This window comes from Theobroma cacao, chromosome 5 (genome assembly GCF_000208745.1).
Source record: "Theobroma cacao cultivar B97-61/B2 chromosome 5, Criollo_cocoa_genome_V2, whole genome shotgun sequence".
NCBI classification, from domain to species: Eukaryota; Viridiplantae; Streptophyta; class Magnoliopsida; order Malvales; family Malvaceae; genus Theobroma; species Theobroma cacao.
The window spans coordinates 28,278,740-28,292,110 of NC_030854.1; the positions used below are offsets into that span (position 1 = coordinate 28,278,740).

The 13,371-nt window shown below is 33.2% G+C and overlaps 1 protein-coding gene across 1 annotated transcript; it reads right to left on the reverse strand.

The window, feature by feature from the left end:
• Positions 4,919–11,338, reverse strand: LOC18599070 (transcription factor TGA6). The gene is made up of 11 exons (XM_018121121.1): positions 10,880–11,338; positions 10,596–10,693; positions 9,846–9,925; positions 9,625–9,753; positions 9,403–9,471; positions 9,220–9,279; positions 9,004–9,081; positions 8,844–8,916; positions 8,483–8,754; positions 7,396–7,635; positions 4,919–5,236 (listed from the first exon to the last, which is right to left on the reverse strand). Exons 1-11 carry the CDS (start codon positions 11,074–11,076, stop codon positions 5,084–5,086), a joined length of 1,449 nt encoding a protein of 482 aa, XP_017976610.1. The 5' UTR covers positions 11,077–11,338; the 3' UTR covers positions 4,919–5,083.

The following is a 13,371-nucleotide window of genomic DNA, read 5'->3' on the forward strand; positions in this document are numbered from 1 at the left end:
ACTCAAATGAGTGATCATAAGAATGAATTTAATCACTAAATTGTGGATATGATGATAGGATGTTTGATGATATTATCAAGGGAGATGTTGTGCATATATCGAAAGATGAATTAGAGAAAGTACGTGATGCAAGATTCGTTAAATGGTTTAAAAATTATGTAAGTTTATGTAAATTATAAGTGAACTTTTAATAACATTGAGGCATTAATTATGTAATTATTAATTTTTGATCTTATATGTCATGTTTGTAGGTTGCAACACGTACAAATGAAATAGACCCACGTATACTTGAAATTGCTCATGGTCTAGGACGTACGATAAGGTGTTACAAATGATACTTTGTAAATGGTTTCAAGTTTCACACCCTAGATTACGGACAAAATCGTAAGACAATGAATAGTTGGGTTTGCATAAAAGAGAGTTTTTACAATGATTATAAGCATGACTTTTATAGTATTTTAATGGATATAATCGAGTTGGAGTATTTTGGAATCAGAAACAGAGTTGTGCTATTTAAGTGTCATTGGTTTGACACTGAAAAAGGTATTAAAGTAGATCCTTTGCATGGTCTTGTTGAAATTAAATACAACTCAATACTTGCTAGTAATGAACCATTGTTTTAACAGCACAAGCTCACCAAGTTTATTATAGTAGTTATCTATCAAGGAAAAGAGATCGATGTGATTGGTGGGCAATATTTAAAACAAAAGCTAGGAGTAGATATAACATTCTTAGCAGTGGAGATAGAGAAAATGAAATTGATTTGAATGAAGAAGTATACCAAGAAGATGTGTCTATTTCAATGAATGCTACTCCATCGGAAGAACTTGATAACTTGACAGTCTTAGCAAGTGGTGATTATGAAGAGGTTAATCTCTTGATTGAGGATGAAGATAATGACATGCAAAGAGATGAAGATGAAAAAGATGACATGGAAGGAGATGAAAATGAAGATGACGATGAAGAAGAAGATGAACTTGAAGACGACGCTTCTGAAACTTTGAGTGATGATAGTGATAATAATAAAGAACATGAATTTGATTATTCTGAAAGTGAATGATGATGGTAGGCATATATGATATTGGTTTGATATTTTTTGTTACATGTTGTATATTTGTTAATTTTATAATATTTAAAGATCTTGACTGTGTGTAAAATTTAATCTAAGTTTATATTTATAAATGTTGAGATTAATACTATATAATGCCAATTTTATTATACCAATGAATAATCATACTTGTCATTGTTGTAAATTGATGGTTTCTATACTTTGTTTCAATTTTATATCTAATGGATTTGTGTCTGACTTTTAACATTATAAATATTGCAGGAATGATGGTTAAAGGGAAGCATTCAAAACCGTGACCTAGATCAATAAATGCCTCTACAAGTATGTCTTTGCCTACAAATGCTAGAGAATTTGCTGATCTATCCATTCAACAACAGATGCAGCTGGAGTTTCATGATGTGCCATTTGAGACACCTTCTTTGTTAGGTGCATCTATAGAGCAAGTAGAAAATGAGACATCTACTCACGATTCTCGTAGATCCTCATCTATTGATTTAGATGCAAGTGTAGATGACACATCCTCAAGGTCAAGGGGTAGAGGGCTTAACTACGATTACAGACTCCTATTAATCCAGCGGACAGATTGCGTATAACTCCAATTGGGGAGAGGTATGTTGTCTTAGGATATTTCTAATATTTGTTAATGAAATTGTTATATTTGTTAAAAATATTAATATATTAATTTTTTTTATATTCTACAAGCACTTTTTTCTAACGAGGGGTCACCGCTACAATCACAAGGATCATCAAAAATCACTTCAATGGTCCATGGTTTACATGGAGGAAAGTTCTTAATGATGTAAAAGAGTTAATATTTCAAAAAATTTAGGTACGTAGTTTGTTATTTATTTATTTATTATAACTTTAAGTTTTCAAAAAATTTCTATCAATTTTTTTAATAACGTTATTATTTTGAACTAGGAAAAATGTGTTTGGTCTGCAAATCACAATGTTTTGGTTTGACGAATATGAGAAAAAATTTGTTCTGATCGGTTAAGAGACATACTGTCAGAAGAAAGGAATAAAGCAATGACAGAAGCCAAAACATACAACATTAGGGACTACAAAGGCATGTCAAGGGAATGGATCACGAATGAAATCTGGGATCTCCTTATCGATACGGTATGGGGTACAGAAGAATAGAAAGACAAATCAAGAAAAGCAAGGCAAAATCATTTGACAGTAAAAGAAGGAAGCATCCCAAAGCACACTGGCGGTTCAGTTCCATTTGTGGTTCATGCAAAAAGGATGGTATGAATTACTTTTACTTCGCATTTATATGTTTGGTTTCTTTCAAACTAAATTTAAATTGTTTGTTTAGTAGTTTGACTTTGATTTTTCCTTTTATGTAATTTATATATATCAATTATGATTGAGTATATATAGTTGTAAATAAATGCAGACAAATGAGATGAAATGAGATGTTAGCTTTTTGAAAGTGTTCAACCGCACTCACAAGCGTTTAGGGGGTCATGGTGATTTTATAGATAACAAGTCCAAATCTACGAGTATACGTACCAAATTGATTAATTCTAAAATTAAAGTTGACAATTGTAGTTGAATACTAATCTAATTTAATTTTTTTTTGTAGAAAATGTATAATTCTGTAATATCACAGAAGTATGGTGAAGTTCATCTTCTCAGCCAAAATTCGATCCGAATGCTTGGACTGAAGCAATAGGAGGGATTGAGACTACACGCACTTACGCGTATGGGTTTGGTACTCGGGTCCCTACTACAGCTTTACTTACTGGAACACACAGCAATGTCGCAACATCTAAGTCTGCATGCGGCCCTATGCCCTCAAACGCTACCAGTCCCGCAATTGCATTGGAAGAGAAAGTAGAAAATCTTTCTGAAAATTTGGGTAAGATACGTGATGAATTACATGGAGAAATACATGAAGAAATTAAAAATGCAATGGCGAAAAACATGAGTGAATTTATGGCACGTATGGAAAGCATGATCATGACTAATGCACTTTCACAACAAGGAAATGCGAGACCTTCAAGCTAACATCTGCACAAGTAAGATCACATTTCATGATATGATGTTAAAGTTTCACTGCTACACTGAGATAAGATCACATTTCATGATATGATGTCAATGTTTCACTGCTACACTGAGATACTTTTTAGTATAGCTGTTTAATAACAATTTTAGCTCTATAATCATATGTGTTTAACTTTTCTTAGATATTGTGTGTTAGGCTAATTTTGAATTATATAAGTTTCACTTTAAATTTCGGTTTTTAATATTTGTTTCTTTTATATAATATGAAATTCAAATGTCGATGTGAATAGATATTTTATTATCGAAATAGAAATTTGTTTTTCTTTTTTGTAAAGTAATTTTTGGTAATTTTTTGGGAAATTGATAATCTATTAAAATAATTTCCGTTGGAAATGCCTTTTTGAATATGAAACAATTCCGTTGGAAACCAATTTCCAACTGAATTGCTTCCAATGGAAAATTCTGTTGGAAACAAATTTCCAACGAAATTATTTCTAATGGAAAATTTCGTTGGAAATTTCCAACGGAATTCTGTTGGAACGTCGTTTCCAACGAAATTTCTGTTGGAAGTTTCCAACGGAAATCTAGTCGGGTTCCCTACAATGAGCTCATTTTTCCAACAGATTTTCAACAAAAAATATTACTTACGAGGCTTTTACCGATGAAATTTTTAACGAAATTTAGCCTTTTTCCAACGAAAAATTTCGTTGAAAAATGTTGATTTTTTTGTAGTGAAATTCATACAGATCACAAAAGGAGAAAACCTTTAAATAATACCTAAATATAGCTTTGAATTTGGATTTTTTTTAAATTTTTGTAAGAACAAAAAAATATCAAATTTTGCTATTTTGTTACTGAATCTTTGTTTTTTTTTTTTTTTTAAGATAAAGAAGAGGGAGATTACGATTTGCATTAGAAAAAAATGATTTGTAAAGCAAGAGAGAGGAGAGGGAGATCGATTGAAAGAAAGAGATATTTTTTTGAAAAGTTGACACATCTATAAAAGAAGAGAAACGAGAGCTCTTTAGAGCTTTTCTTTAATTTAGAGCTTTTCTTTAAGTTCTTTTTTTTTTTCAATTTTGTTCTTTAAAAAAAGTTATTTTTTTATTTTAAAAACTTTTCAAAATTTTGTTTAATCTTGTTTCTGCTTTTAAGAAGCAAATAAATTGAAAAAAAATAAAGCCAAACAAGTACTAATTAAATAGACAACTTCACTATAAAAAAGTATGCTTCAGGCACACATCAAGCTCGTATTTTCCAAATTGTGGTTTTCAAAAACGAAGAAAAACGGATGGCTCCATCTCTTCTCCCCCATTGACTTGCAGGCTTAGCGAGTAGAGCAGTAAAGACTTGTTACTCTTCTTTTGTTCTTTTAGTTGGACAAAACCTATAATTAAACATCTAAAACTTCCAACTTTAAGTATCATTTGACTAAGGGGTTGGGACTTGGGAGAGGGATTTATGAAAGACAACAAATATCTTTGGCAAATTACTCTTAAACCCCTCCCTCCCCCAAAGGGGAAAAACCAACCAAGTCCAAAATGAAATTAAGTTTGTCAGCTTCATCTTTGGTTTTATGAACCCAAGAGCAAGCATGCATGTAACAGCACCTACGCCACTCGTCACCGAATAGTTTTTGTCTTTCTTTCATAGCCAGAAAAATACACCCCACAAAAAAAAAAAAATCCAGAGGAATCAAACCTTCTTCTTTATTCTCAATGCCTTTTCTTCTTAACCAGTTAAGCCCCCTCTATCTCTTTCTAATCAGTCAGAAATGGCTGCGAAATCATTGCCTTTTTTTTTTTTTGGATTTCTTTGTCCAAAGAAGATAAATCATGGGTATAATGACCGAAACTTCTACTGCTTTAATTAAAATTTTAATCTCTTCTTAGTCTATCTATACATCTCTCTGTGGAAAGGGGAAATATAAAAGAAGCCAATAATAATTAAGAGAAAAAGGGCTAAAAAGAAATGAAAGCGGCTATGGCCTAGCTAGGGTTCCTATTGTTCCTGCCGAGGGCGAGCCAACCAGAGAGAGCTAAGAGCTCTTAGGCGATGGAAATACTCAGCAATCGCCAGAAAACACCTTGCAGCTTGACGGGTCGTCAGGATTTGATGCAGCCGGTGTATGGTTTGGTGCCTCAGATTATCAGCCTGTAAGGTTTTTTTATTTTTTATTTTTTTTACATTTTTTGAAAGCAGAATAGTGAAATTAAAATATTTACTAAATTAAGGAAACGTAGAAAAAATAGCACAATACATGTTAAATGTATAAGTTTGCAATTTAATAGCATAATAATCATTAAAATAATACATGTGCATTAGATAGTAACATCAAGACTAGAAATGCATTTAAACTTGACTTTGAGAGTAGAACTAAGGATAAATTTGGTTTCTTAAATTTTACACGGGCTATCCACCCGTGACTTTGTGGCACTGGGTGTTTTGATTGTCAAATGGGTAAAGGAATAAAGGGAAAGTTGAAAACGAAATAAGGACACCTTTCATTTCATTTTCTTGGTTCAAATTACTTGTGGGGTATGGCTCTAATTACTTAACCTTCTCTAGAAGGTTTTGACAGAGAAATAAAAAGATGTATGATCATATTTGAAATCTTCACTTACAACAATATATCCTTCTAAGAAACTTAATGATGACGATTTACTTAGGGAAACCTGAATATTAATTAATTAATTAGGGGGGATCCATAAGTCAGCTTAGGCATATAAAAAGTGGTCAACCTGCCATTCGATGAACATTGTCCTATTGGGTGAGTGTTGGCTAATCAGAATGATGGTTACCATGACTCGCCTCTGATTTGATTGGTAAACATCTTGATTGGAATTTCACTTAACAATTCAACTGACCAAAACGTCAAACTAATTGAAACCCTAATGGTTGGTTTTTCTTAGTGTGGGATCATGAATTTCAAAAGGCTAACCGCTTCATTCCAAACATTAGGCCCCACACCCTAGCCTAAATCCTCAAAGTTTGAACTAGATATAACTCTATTTTCCACAATTACCAAGTTAATTCTCTTTAGGGACCGCTGGTATCAAAGATCATTAATCAAGGTCAAGTAAAGCTTAGTCGTATTGTAAGCGTAAAACTATACCCATATCATAGCTCTTGAAAACTAAAATTTTTACATTAATGTTTTATCGAATTTCATCTCACTCTTAATGTTTATTACCTGAATGTGAAGAACGAAACTAACAAAATTTTATCATGTAACACTAAACTCACTGTAAGCAGTATGAAGTAACGAGGGATGATGGATGTGGCTGTCCATGTGCCGCCGTGGGCACGTAAGGGGCCGGGGGGAGACTTAGCCTAAGTTAGAGAATGGTCAAAAAATGACGTTAGAGGAGATGGTCTTTAAAGATGTCTTTAAGTCAAACGGTTACGACCATGACATCACAAACATATGGGCATGAAGATGGATCTCTTTGGACGTCGATATATGCATTATTTAAGGGGCCCCATTCCGCATGTGAAAATGCGATCTTCATGGACTTGGATTGCTATCATTCATATTATTTTCCCTCAGGTGACAACGTCAGTAATTTCCTAGCTACTGATTAGGTCTTCTCTTAATAGGCAGTGGGAAATCGACACAACTTCAAACCCGCCTGCCTGCTCTTGCTTCAGGCACAGGTAATTGTTTGACAGAGAGATCTGGTCATTGTTTTATAGCAACAAGTCTACTTCACGCAATTAATAACTCCTAGAAGAAATAAATAGAACTTGGATGTTCTTCTACATGTGTTCAAGTCCTGAATGCTACATCTAGATATTACTCTATTGCAGGCATTCAATTTAGTAGTAGAATTAAGTTTCTGATGTAATTTACCCATAACAATTTTCTTTTCCTCTGATTGATAACCATGTTCTTTTGGGAAATATTACCCTAAATCAGACAAACTGACGCTGGTCTTTTTAGATGATCCTCGGATGGTATGGGCTACATGTTAATTTTCTGGAAACCTAGCAGACTACTACATGAAAATGTCACTTTCAGAGAAACCCAAGCATTATATGCTTTGTGGATATACTATGTTAATTAATGTAAACACCAAGCCACCTCCTGAGCATGAGAAGACATGGATATCGAGTAGTTTCGTGGAAAACATGATTTTTTGGGGTTAGGTTTCCCAACCGAGACAGAAAACCAGATTCTTTTCCCACACACACATATGACCCCACATTGTTGATGATGAATTTGGTCATCATCGTTCATGGGGCCGGGGGGTCCACAAACACATCAAATAATAATAGTATAAGAGACTTAATGCATGTAAATCAAGACATACCTGTCTAACAAAACCTTCGAGGGTGGCGAGCTTGTTCATGGCGATAGCCATTTGGCCCATGTAGTTAGTCATATTAGGAGGGCAGCTCAGTGAATCAGAAGTTATAATATCAGAGAGGGACTGATTCAGAGCTTCCAAGCCTTGTGATAGAGCTTCTTCAGCTTCCTGTGTGGATTGTTGCAAGGCACATATTCCCATTATCTGCTGCTCCGTCAATGGCTCAATCTGATTCAGTATAACCTGGGAAAAGAAACAAAAAAATTGAATAAAAATCGTACCCAGAATCAAAACGTTACCCATAATGCGGACAAAAGCTGAATGTTCATTAAAAACTGATAATACATCATTCTTCGTTTTTCTTTATTGTAAAACTGCATGCAGTTTTGCCATTTTGCTTATTTATTTACTACAAACCAAAAAGAAGAGATGAATATGAAAACAAGACCCTTGATTTCCATGAAGGAGAAGGAGAGAAAGAGAAGGCAAAGCATAGAGTAGAGATCCGTGCAGTTTTCTCTTTTCTACTGCCACAAATTGTAGTAACAGACATGACTTTATCGGAAAGACAACTAATCAAATCCTTTTAGAGTAAAACCCTTCCCGATTACCTTTCGTCAGTCATTGATGTTTAATTTGTTATATCCCCATATTTCCTTGCCACAAACAAATTGCACCATGCAATTAAAACGAACTATTTCCTCATGCCTTATCTCAATATGTCCTCGTACTTCCATAAAAATCTTTAGTATCTTCTTTCACTGATCTTACACAATTCTTCTTTACAAGTTCTATGTCAAGTAAAATATATATTACGAACGGCTTGATACTATCCAAGGTTATCTTTATCAAGGAAAAATAAAGTAAAATATAGAGCTAACTAAGGGAATCTAATTAGTAGAATAACTCTTTTTTCTTCGTAAGCTAGTAGAATAACTTTCTTTATTGACTATAGTTAAACCTATAGAATTGATTAGTTCTTTAATCTTTTTTGACATAATTTAGATTAAGTGGATTTTGATGATTAATTTCCCTTTAGAAACTTTGTATTTGAAGTTTTGAATTATTGGAAGGATAGGGCTTAGAGTACCTTGATGAGCTCAGAGGGCCGAAATCCACCCATCCACGTGAAGCATCGCTCGGCTGGAGTCTTCCACATGCCAGACACAAGATGAAAGACATCTGTTTTGGCTACCATGCCTTTTAGGTTCATCAACTCGTCGAAGTGTGCTAAACAGTTGTCGACGAAGATCCGGAGCTCGTTCTCCGGTAGATGCTCTTGAACCGCGGCTCGAAGCTCACACATAAGGCGATGGTGCTCTTCTAGCCATCTTGCGTACTCGATGTCAAACACAGCAGCGTCTGAAACATAAATATTTAGTTGATATAGCCATGAAAAAAAAAAAAAAGACATTGAAAGATGTGAAAGAGATATATACAATTAAACAAACCTGAGCTTATGTTGTTAATACCAACAGGAAGGCCTTGCTCTCCTCCTAGAACACCACCGCCAAAAAACATGCCCTAAACAATAAAACACAATCTTGAATGTACAGACACTCAAATATACACAGATAAACGATATAAAAAAGTTTAAGAGAAACGTCTCACTTGAGCTCTGGCTCTTTGAAGTTCTTGTTCCAGTTGGGTTAGCCTAATCCTACTTGACTCTAACTGCTGAACATAAGCCTGTGATGAAACAAGAAAAAATAAATGAACCCCAGAAACAATGCTTAATTTCTTTTATTAATCCTGTTTAAATGAAACAAAAATGATAGTTGTAGCAAACAAACTAGTACAAGTAATTAATTTTTCTACGGACTTGACCTTTTTTCTTAGCCTGCTTTTCCTTGCTGCCTCTCTATTCTGAGCAAGTCTTCTCAAAGTCTGCAGGGAAATGAGCATAACAAAATTACATATATTCAACATTTTTTACAGAAAAAAAGGGTAGTAGAAAGGGAAAAAAAAAATTAAGAGTAAATATTTATAAAAGAGTGTCAAAGAATGCACCTTAGGGTCTGGTGTTTTGGGTCCTTCCTGCTCTGAACTTGATGTTGGCCCTTTCCGGTTCCCCTCACGCTGCCAAATTAAAACATGCATTGATACAAGATTCCAATCTTTAGAAAAACGAAAATCAAACATGGGAATCTCAGTTTTTTCAATATTATAATGCATCATATATCTGTTTTCTGATATAAAATATATCTTTTTATAATTCAAAACCTATCGTACCTTGACAGCTTTAGCTGGTTGATCTGGTGCAGAACCTGAAGCATCATTTCTGGCGTTGGCCAACTCCATGGACGGCTCTGATGGTCTCTTTGAACCACTAGTTGCTGGAGAAACCAATCCTCTACTTGTCTACCGAATACAAAACAAACCCACTTAGAAAATTATATAAATAATACTAGTACTGACATAAACTCTAGATCAATATAAATAATAAGTTTTACCTTTGTGGATAATGGTGGCTCAACGTGCATAGGTTGTGAAGGGAAAATGTTCAGAGTCGGAGGCCTCATTCCAGAATTATCTGCACACATAAATTCTCACAGGCATTTAACTCAAAATTCTCTTACAGGAAAATTTTGAGTCCATTAAAAGAGAGAGCAAGGGAGCAAGGGAGTTAGACTGATTAAAGCAGGACCCAAAAGAAAGGGAAGAGAGACAAAGGCAAGAGAAGTATGATCAATCAAAGAAAACATAGGGATCGTCATGCATTTGTAGCTTTGCTCAATCAAATCAGAAAAAAATATGAAATGATGAGGAAAAAAAAAGGAAAAATCAAAGAAAACCCATACCCTATACGTACACTTTCCAGTACATATAGCGAAATTTTTTTTAGTAATTCATGACCATAGAGTTGTTTGTTACATGTCATGGTCCGGAGTTACTCACAACTCATAAAAAAAAAAACAAAAAGTTGGAAAAAAAATTCTTTTTTCTTGAAAATTTCAGGTTCTTTCAGAGATTTGTTTCTGCAAGGACCCGGTCAAAGAAAGTATTGGCAGATTAAATCTGTTGAATACATGAACATGCTTTTCCTGTGACCAAAACTAGCCTGTCCGGAAAGAATCTTCGTAACAGAAGTCAGAAGCTCCAGAAAGTGAAAAGAGAAGGAGAAGAGAAACCCCTAATCGTCTTCGAAGTAAATAGTGGGAAAAATAAAGAACAAGAAAACTTGTGAGAGAGAAAACACTCACGTCTTTGCTCTTGAATAGTGGAAGGGTCTTGTCCATCAAGATAGAGAAAAAGGGCTTGATCTAATTCACCCAAATCATAAGCTCCAGTATCTTTGCTTCTGCTTACCCCAAAAATCAAACAGAAACAAAATTTCAAAGCATTTACAATATGAAGAAAAAGGAAAAGAAAACTTTTGGGTTGTAAGGCCTAAATAACTAGAGGCAAAAAGAAAATTAGAAAAAAAGGTTAGTTCTGGGTTTAGCTTTGTAGTTTTGTACTGTAAAAGGAAAAACAAAAGAATTACATGAAGTTTCCAGGGATGGAAGATGATGATGATGATTGCATCATTGCATAAGGAATCTGATTTTGATGATGCTCTTGTATTTGATGCTGATGCTGTTGTTGTTGCTGCTGCTGTTGATTTTGATGATGATGATGTTGATTATGCTGGTGGTGGTCTAGTTGGATGGAGTTGTTCATGTTTCCTCTACTGGTAGCCATGAAAACACAACCCCAACCAAGCTAGCTATGCTAGTTCTTCTTCCTCCTCCTCCTCCTTTTCTTCTTCTTCTACTTGAAGAGCTCTCGAATTCACCATTAATGGCAAAACCACCTCCCTTTTATTGCTTTGCAAATCATTTTTTCCACCTCCATCATCTAAATAGTCGTGAAAAAGAAAGAAAGAGAGAGAGAAAAATAAAGAGTCGGTTATAATTTGAAAGAAGGAAGAGGTATTTTTGATGGTAGAATGAGAGAGTCAGAGGGGAAGAAAAGAAAAAATAAAAAGAAGAATGGAATTGAATGCACAGAAACAAAAGACAAAATCCTTTTTATCTCTCTCTCTCTATATAAATAAATTATATGACTTTCTTTTGCTTCAGCTTTCTCAGCCAAAATTTTCAGATTAAGCGGTCTTAGTATGCCCTTTTCAATACTCCTAACTTAAAAATAAAAAAGAAAGAAATATCTCATAGAAAAACCAGAGAAGACCTGGAGACAAAAAAAAAAAAAACCAATTTTAATTTTGTTTTATTTAAACCACTTTTTGATGGGAAACCGCCTAGGACTTCCTTGATGGAGTTTCCTATTGATTAATTTTGGAATGACGATAATGCCCTTATGGTTTTCCATTATTACTATTGACATTTTCATGCAAACTTACACGTAGATGTTGTGGTGGCGGCTCTCGTTCAAACGACAACTACCGTTCAGGCCCTTTTTAGCTCTATTTTCACATGTTACATTACATTTTTTCTCCTTCTTCAGAATCTTTTTCCTCTTATAAAGATAAAATTGATATCTATCTCTTAAAATTCTATTGAGGTTTAAATTGATTAATTTCTTTCGAGACTAATTAATGATCATTTTAATTGTTCAAAAATAGGAAAGAAATAGATCTTTTATATATATAAATATATAATATAATATATATATATATGTAAAATTTGTAATAATATAAAACTATTGTTGCTTATCCTATCATTTTATTTTTTACATAACTCTAAGGTAGGCTTACTAATTATATTTACTGGTGAATCAATTCATTATTAGGTAAGATGATTAAAATTAAATCAATAAATTATTATCACGTCAAGTAAAATAGATATAATTAAGATAAACAATAGAACAAATAGTAATTTTTTCATGATATAATTAGTAGTTTGTAAGACTATATGTCTTTTACTGCCCAAAGTCTTTTCTTATTTTCAATAAATTTTATCACCTCCGATAGCTTGGTTTGTTGAAGTGTGATTAATTTTCGAATCGACACTTTAATGATTTATAAGGACAAACACTACCGCTTAAAGCTTTGAAACATTGATGGCATCTTCCAAACTTGAAACATTAATTGATAGCTTGAATTGATCCAAAGTCAATGTTCTATCCCGTCCAGGAAAAATATATGTAATCTGTAAAAGAGACAGAAACTTTTAGGCTTGTGCAACTAGTTGTATATATATAATTTTAATACTTTATGTGAATAAGAAAATAATTAATTAATAGCATGTGGAAAAACTATTCAATCAATTCAACCTGAACATAGATTTGAAGACATGAGGTAAGTTTCCAACATGTTGAAAGCTAAATATTGAATCTTGAAGTACAGGTGGATTTTTCGATCTGTGGAGTCCTTTTAATCAATTAGTAATTATGCAATGTAAGAAAACTTCTTCTTTTTTCTTTTGCAAGCTTTTCCAGCTGATTCAATCTCAAGACTTTGGGTAATAAGCATTTATGAATATGTGGAGACCAACATTTTCTCACCCTATATTCTTCGTCAATATTATCACTTTAAATCATGTTAAATTTCAAGACTGAGACACTCTACCAGAGGGGTCAGGTTCCTACAACTTTAATATCCGATAAATTCCTAATATTCATTAATTGGTCAGTTCAAGTTGTAGAAAGGCCTACGAGAAATATATAAAAAAAATTAAATGAAAGTAAAGGGTTAATTCAATACTAACCCAATACTTAGGGTTCATTTTTTTTAAGAGTACTTAGGGTTCATTTAATCTCCACAATAAATGTTTTTGGATTTATACTGCCGTCACTCATATTTAACACTAATCTTCATTGCATTATTCACGTGGATTGTGACAATAAAATATCATGATATAAAACGTGTTTTATCTATATATCCCAATTTTATTTTAAAAAGTAAAGTTAATTGGCCCATTTATACATAAGACATTATTTTATCTTATTATGTAACTTAAAATCATTTGTATATTGTAATATATATTATATATAAAGATAATAATAATAATAATAATAATAATAATAATAATGGAA